At 40.1% G+C, this 8,104-nt stretch overlaps 1 protein-coding gene across 1 annotated transcript in view; it reads right to left on the bottom strand.

The window, feature by feature from the left end:
- The window catches only part of SFXN2 (sideroflexin 2), a 47,926-nt gene that overhangs the window by 4,757 nt on the left and 35,065 nt on the right, over positions 1-8,104 (bottom strand). The window contains exons 6-8 of the mRNA XM_018553408.1: positions 6,627-6,712; positions 5,156-5,216; positions 2,163-2,229 (exon numbers count right to left, since the gene is read on the bottom strand). Of these exons, the coding sequence (XP_018408910.1) occupies positions 2,163-2,229; positions 5,156-5,216; positions 6,627-6,712 (214 nt within the window). The remainder of the gene's footprint in view (positions 1-2,162; positions 2,230-5,155; positions 5,217-6,626; positions 6,713-8,104) is intronic.

Here is an 8,104-nt window from a genome sequence, read left to right as displayed (position 1 = left end):
GTCTCCACATGGGCTTCTCTGCCTCCCCCCGTTTGGGGGTCTCCCTTGGGAGGAGCCCCTTACCCGGTATTCGTGGGACCAACCCCAGATGGTCCCTGAGGAAAGGGGACCACTGGCCTTCGGGTAGGTGGACCCGAGTAGTCCTTGCCCCTGTCAGGAGCCTTGCGCCCCAGGGGGTTCAGGAAATTGTGGCCCTTCCTCTTCGGAGGAGGTCCAAAGCACCCTCGTGCACATTTTTTTTTTTAGTGTGCTGTAATTTTACGGTTCACTTTTTTTGTTCACAGGGGTGATCAAGTCTTCAATGTGCGCATTACTGACCTTAAAACAAAAAAAAAATAAGTAGTGGGGCTACGCTGGGGCTCTAGGGAGACCCCAGAAGGCAGCATAGCCACCTTATAGACTGAAGTGTACTTGACAGTTCAATTGTTCCAATTCTCATTTTCAAGAAAAGAGGGCACAGAGAAAGAAACAAGCCAGCATTTCAGCAAGCACATGAGTAATGCTACTACATTACATTTGATAGCTCATGGGTGTAATAATACATTAAACACTCTGTTGGGTTTTATTGTTGTCGGTGCTGCATAGAAGAGATTTTTCCCCTCATTTTATATCCCACTGAGAGATATTACTGAGGGGGCATTTCTACATGAAGACACAGACGGCAATAAAACTTTGAGGATGGAGATACTTGGAATATGGCCCTATACAAGTCTATGAGGGCACACTGCGCAGATGCATTTGGAGGTCACAAAGATCTTTGGCTGGAGGGGCTGTAAACATCTGAGTAGGCCACAGCTGTTATAGTGATGTAAGTAAGCAGCTGGGATGGGAGAGTTTTAGTGTAGATTAGTTCAGGAGGGCTAGGGCGGGTGGGTTAGTGTTAGCTCTGTACAGCTGTGCTTTAAAGTAATTTTATATGCGACTCACATTTGTACACGCTTTCCCTTACATATATCTGTTATTGTATTATACATACAGATTTGTAAATTAGCTAGTGTAGGGAGTGAAGATTAACTATTATAAATTTCGCTACACTAAAGAGACCCTGCCAGACCTTTTATTTCAACACCAATCTTCCCAAAAAATGATATGTGCATTAACGTATTTTATGAATCTTATTTACCTGTAAAATCCTCCCTTGTGAAGACATCCAAAAGCCCTGAGACTGCTGTTGGGTGCTGCCGTCTTGGATATGATGTCAACAACCCCAGCAGACTCAAAGCTGTAACTCAAGTGGCACCCTATAGTATTCCCCTTTGCTCCAGCCCTGGCAGCTACATAAACGGTTTTGTAGGGGGGTAAAGAGATAAAATGCTAGACAATTTGGCTCCAGGAAGATCAGTTCCCTAACACAGCCTCCTCCCTCTCATCATAGCTAGGGACCAGATTCAGTCCTAACCTGAGCTCCCCTGCAGCTGCACGCAACCGAAGGGGTGAGATTCAGGCTATATAAGGTAAATGACATTAATGTACCTAATATGGCCATCTGGCCATAAAGGGCAATGATGTCAGCACAAGCATCCCACCTCTTTGTCCTATGATCAGCTGCGGGGCAGACAATGCCCCAGCATGCAGCTGATTGGTCAGGAGGCCCACGTAGCTTCCGCAGAAGCAGGTTCGAACCAGGCTAGACCTCTAGCTATGATGAGAGGGAGAAGCAGTGTTTGGGAATTGACTTTCCGGGAGTAGTCAAATTTTCTACCAAGTTTAAAGGCATATTACAATTGAATAAAAATCCTTTATGGAAAGGAAAAACACTGCAACTAAGGATTTCAAATACTTGATTTTCCTGTGCTTTTGCCTTACCAAGCCAACTTGCTGTACTAATCCCTCCTGCTTGAACTGCGTTTGCTACTGCCGTGCTGAATAAAGGTGCAGGACAAACCAGCTGTGACTGTTCCTGGGTATCCCTATCTCGTGCATGGATGACCGCTGCCAATATCAGTTGACGCTGTGCCCCTTACAATGTATGTACAATAAGACTATACTTTCTGTTTAGCATTTGTTAGCATTGTTTAAAGTCCAATTTGACACTTGAGTCATCAGCATTTTGGGTCTAATACCCAAGTAAAGTATTGAATTATTACAATAATACTGCTTATAAACAACCATTACACCAATTGCATAGTTGTCTTGCCAATGAAACAGCCAATGACACTTACTCATCCCGGGTGCAGCCATTGCAATTCTGGAGGCTACCACCTGACTAATCCCTTTGATTGCAGCTTTCTAAATTGACAAAGAAAAATATATGCGTTAAGAAGTATCACTGAGTGCCCTTAGGGCTAGAGAAAGAAAATTTACAGAATCCTCTTCCTTTGGTCTCACTGGTACAGAGTTCTACGTTATCACAATAAAATGTGACATGCAGAAATTTATACTGAAAAAAACACCAAATATGGAGTATTAAAATGACCATTCCTCAGAGACCACTAACAGACCATGTTTTCCAAGTAATATAATAAGCTAAAAATCAGCGGGCTTCATTTAACAGTGCCATGCAAGTGTATGCAAATCTAGAAAATATGACCTGCTAGCATCCTTGAGGGAAACTTATCTAGACAGAGGTGAATTAGAGTAATTTAAAGACATGACATCATCCTAACCCTTCCCCTCCCTATTATACATCTAGAACATTTTTTTTTTTTTGGTGGGGGTAACAAATACTTTTTTTTTAGCAGGTGCTTGCTCCCACTTCCTCATTGTTCACCTATGCAAAGATGACATGTATCTCTCAATCTGCAATCCTCATCCCCCTCTACAGCCTTCTGGGATATACATTATCCAAGGAGGCCTCAGCATAGTCGGAGGATCTTGTGGATGCACACTAGAGGGTTGGCTGTGAGCGATCACAAAGTCACAGCCAGCTCCTGAACCCAATATAGCAGCACAGGGACAAACACAGCAGGTTCTAGAGGTCCTAGGAAGACAGTGCTGGACTTTTTGAGCTGTTAAGTGTGTGTTTTTTCAAAGTCAGCAGCTACAGTACTTGTAGCTGCTGACTTTTACATTTTGCAATGCCTGGTGAAGCTCCTCTTTTAGTCCACAAACATATAGCTCAAGTATCAGCATGCAAAGCATGCTGATACTTGTAGTTTCACAACTGATGGAAGCCCAGACTTGTTACAAAATTAATGTTTGCACAGTGTATTGCATTTGCAGAAGTGAGTCTAATGGATTATTGATAATCTTACACCCTGGCTGGTTTAGGTTGTTCTTGTTCTGTTTGCACTGATTTACCTGGAATGTAACAATGGTTTTCGGTTTTTGAATGACAGCTGGCAGCCGAGACAGAATTGTGCTGCCCTCTACTGATGACTTTCTGTAAAATACAGCAGTAAGTGCTTCACCGTGCATTGCACCAGAAATGTATTCCAAAGGACAAGGTGATTTCAGAGATACTAATTAGCCAGAAACAAATTTAACAGAAATGTAGGTTGATGTATCCAGGCTTATTGAAGAATGTAGGTAAGCACTGTGCAATGCAGTAACCTACAGCAACCAATCATCATTCAGAATGTTTTTAAATGATAAAAGGTGAAATCTGATTGGTACTTATAGGATACTGCACTTAGCATATCATCACTGCTCTGAGCACTGCTTTATTATATAAGCACAAAATGAGTGTGTCAGATAAAAGAAACATTATAAAAAGAAGCAGTAGCAATAAAGGTGCAGCTATTTTAGGGTGCTTATACACAGGCATTTACCCGATATAAAAAGATAATAGAAGAAAGCCACTTTTTACATAGTTACATAGTTACATAGTATTTGAGGTTGAATAAAGACATTAGTCCATCAAGTCCAACCTATTAGGATCTCATTCTAGGAGTACCCGTACCCCTGTATATTACGGTCCCTTAAGAAATCGTCCAAAAGTTTCTTGAACAATTCCACATTATTTGCTGAAATCACCGCCTGTGGTGCTGATGCTGAAATCACCGCCTGTGGTTTCATGTCTTGTTCTGGTACCTGCACTTTGCTCTCTCGCATGTCCTGCATTAAAAAGCTAATTTGACATTTTGCTTTTATAAAAACAATGTAATTGCAAACTGTATAAGAACATAAAAACAGGTCTACAAGGTACGGTGTACCTTCTTGAAAGATACTGTATCTTATTAATCCCTGTGTGTATGAGCTCTTGGGCAGTATTACAATTATGCTGCAGAGACCATAATAATAGCCAGAAGGGCTCAATTCAGCATTAGGACAAGAATTATTATTATTATTATACAGGATTTATATAGCGCCAACAGTTTGCGCATTGCTTTACAATATAATGAAGACATTACAATCACAATACAATTCAAGACAAGATGGTAAGGAGGGCCCTGCCCGTGAGGGCTACCAGAATAAAGATCTTTATTCTCAACCTCGTGACCATAATTTTCAAATCTCATTGGAGTCAGATGGCTATAACCTTTTTTTTTTTTTAAATAAGGATCCTTATTCTTGTGTGTCAGCCTTGTGAACTGAGCCTAAAATGTTCTATAAAAGCTAAAAGCAGAAAGTAAAAGGTGACGTGATGCTCACAGCTTGTAGTAGTTACTTTGGCTGGACTTGTTTGGTTATGTTGAAGATGTTTCATCACTGGTAAGTCCAGATGAATGTCACTAACTACTACTAGCTATAGCATGACCTGGTTGAATGCAAGAAATTAGTTGCTTGGCTACCGTATATACGGCTTCAATACTTTCTGGACCTGGAACAAGAATGGAACTAGTGAAGTCATAACTAGGGATGCACCAATACCGTTTTTTTCGGTATCAAGTACCGATATTTTTATTTCAGTATTTGCCGATACCGAATACCGATACTGGAAGTCCCATTAAGGAAGCCGGGGGGCATGTAATGACTTGCCTGATTAGCCGGGAAGCCATCTCCATGCTCCCTCGTCACCAGGTTGCTTTCTGGCCAATCAGGAAGTCGCCGGCGCGTAATGCTCCCTCGTCACCAGGTATTTTCAGTAAGAGACATCAGCAATGACATGCTACATACTTTTGTACAGGTTTTCCTTATAACCCACTTTGCCATCAATCCCTAATCACTTGGATCACAGTGATTTGAATCACGTAAAAATGTAGTCGATTACAATTACTTTGTTGCTGTTGAAATGCATTATTATTTATTAAATATTTTAACAGGATTTACTTACTCTTGAGTGTCCCAGCTTCTTGTCGTTTTCATCTGTAACAGCAATTCCATTAATTATCTCCCTGAAGAACACACGGCAGAAAGTGATAAGGACACTTCAATGAACAGGATACTCAGGATAAACAGGAGATTATATATATATATATATATCTTGATATTCTCTTATTCAGCCCGCAGGCTGAACAAAAGAAAAATCAATCAATATCTCCATTTATGTATGGAGGAATTTTTCACTGCTGGTTAATATATTCAGCAACTGCGACACTGGCAGCAGCCTGAATACAGTGGCGTTGCAGTGACTGCATCTGATAAGCAACCTATGTCTTGCACTTTCAGGGCCATCCATGGCTTGAATTTCCCCAAAATTTGAGCAATGTACGGCCAGCTTAAGGGACATTGTGGAGGGTTATACTATTGAAGATTAACAAACATTGTAGGAGGCAATGTAAAAAACTAAGAGGCACCATGGAATGTTATATCATGAAAGACTAAGGGACTAAGAGACTAAGGGACATTTTGGAAAGTTATATTATGGAAGACTAAGGGACACTGTGGAAGGCTAAGGGACATTATGGAAAGTTATATTATGGAAGACTAAGAGATATTGTGGAAGATTAATAGACATTCTGAAAGGTTTTACTGTGGATTACTAGAGGACCTTGAAGAAGAATAAGGGGTACTGTAGAAGGTTATAATGCAGAAGACTAAAAGGATGCTGCGGAAGTCTAAAGGATGTTGTGGAGGACTTTGGGACATTGTGGAAGATAGCTGTAAAAGACTAAGGGATGTTTTGGAAGACTAAAAGACACTGTGGAAGGGTATGTTTCAGAAGACTAAGGGATGCTGTGGAAGGCTAAAGAAGACTACGGTACACTCTGGAAGGTTATATTGTGGAATACTAAGGGACTTTGTTGAAGAATAATGGGCCTGTAAAAGGTTATAATGTGGAAGACTAAGGGATGCTGTGGAAAACTAAGGGATGTTGTGAGAGACTAAGGGATGTTGTGAGAGACTAAGGGATGTTGTGGAAGACTAAGAAAGATCCTGGAATACTAAGGGTCTTTGCTGAAGAATAAGATGCGGTGTGGAAGGTTATTTGTGGAAGACTAAAGAATGCTGTGGAAGATTAATGGACATTGTTAAACCTTATACTGTGAAACACTAAGGTATACTATGATTGACTAAGGAATGTTGTGGAAAACTAAGGAATGTTGTGGAAAACTAAGGGATGTTGTGGAAGATTAAGGGATACTCTGTAAGGTTATATGGTAGAAAGCTAAGAGACATTGTGGAAGAGTATAGTGTGGAAGGGATGCTGTGAAACACATAACATGGAACAAAGGAATAGACTGTGATGCACTGATCTCTACAAAAACAAAAATTAGAAGCATACATGATGTATACTGTATATAAGTACAATTTTCATAGGATAGATGAGTAAAAGAACAAAAGTTACTGCATTCTCAACTTACTGCTGCCTCATCATAGGAATGTTCACACAGTTGGCAGCAGCAACAGCAGCAAAAGGAACCCAGCGAGCAATAAGTGGTGGTGCTTTCTGAAAAATCATGGAATTAGTATGTTAACACATTTTGTAGACTGTTTCAAATAATACTCATAGTTGTACATAATATGCATATTTTTAAGGGTAATTCTGCCCCAATAAGGCTTTGCATCTATATATCTATAAAGTATCAAAGTAGTGTAACTAAAGTACATTTTTTTATGTTTTGGATAGAGTAGGTAAGTGTTAAAATCCTCTGTCAGGCTTTTATTGCTCTCTGTGTTTCCCAGGGGAGATTAACCCTCATTATTAGGTCTTGGTGACCATTGTTACCAGGACAAAATTGATGAGAAATCCCAAACAGCACAAAGACAGCAAAACACTAGCACAAGCTATCACAAATCCATACTGTATCCAAAACTAAAGTTCTGATTCTAGTTATAATTTTCAATCTTAGGTCATAAGAAAAGTAGAATTATTCATTAGCTAGTCATCCAAAATGACTACATTGCTTTAATTTTACACAAATTATTGCCACACAGTCAGATAACAGAATGGCTGGCGTTTTGAAATATCTGTGGGCCTATAGTGGTCCTGTGGGATGGTCTGCTTCAATAAATTCCCTTTTAATAAAATAGCCAAGTTCACAGTAGCATATTAATAGCCTACAATTGGTCTCCAAAGTGTTGAGTCATGCCAATTTCTATAAATTATTGCACCACAGGGTGCAGCAAAGTTTGGCTACACAAATGTAGGCTTATCTTTAGTTTTTAGAAAGACAGCTTCTTATCCTATCCTGGTGCTACAGGCAAGCAGCTTTGACTTGTTGTGAAAGTAAGAAGGTATGGCAAATACAACATAGGCATTGTCCATTTTATACCATCCAACCCCCAGTAACCCTATCCTACCTAAGGAAAAAGCCTTTCCTAACACAGAAAACAAAGGTATATACATATAAGACAATTAGCCCCTGTTAGAAGCCATGAGCAATGCATAAATCTGCAACTTAAAGGCTACAATCCTTATAATCCAGTTCATTACAACACTGCCTGTTCAAATACTGTTTTGGAGTGATAAAGGTTGGCAAAACATGGATAGTTTCTAAATATCCTCTCCCCACCTGACCACTGATTACTTATGTTTGCCTTTCTGGATAGTGCCAGGTTGTAGTCCCTCATGATATGGACTATCATAAAACAGAACACAAAATGAGGCGGGGGCAAACCATCATAAAAAGTTGGGACTATCATAAAACAGCACACACAATGAGGGGGGCTATTATAAAACAGTTCCTATAGGGGAGCTATAATGAAAACAGCCAAATGGGGGGCTATTATAAAACATCACAAAGAATGAAGGGGACCATCATTAAACATTCACCATAGTTGGGACTATCATAAAACAGCACACAAAATGGGGGCGGGGTATCATAAAACTGTTCCCATA

Source organism: Nanorana parkeri, unplaced genomic scaffold, assembly GCF_000935625.1.
Source record: "Nanorana parkeri isolate BGI_ZX_2015 unplaced genomic scaffold, ASM93562v1 scaffold119, whole genome shotgun sequence".
NCBI classification, from domain to species: Eukaryota; Metazoa; Chordata; class Amphibia; order Anura; family Dicroglossidae; genus Nanorana; species Nanorana parkeri.
Note: the sequence above shows the minus strand (reverse complement) of the source record. Positions and strands in the feature narration are given on the sequence as shown.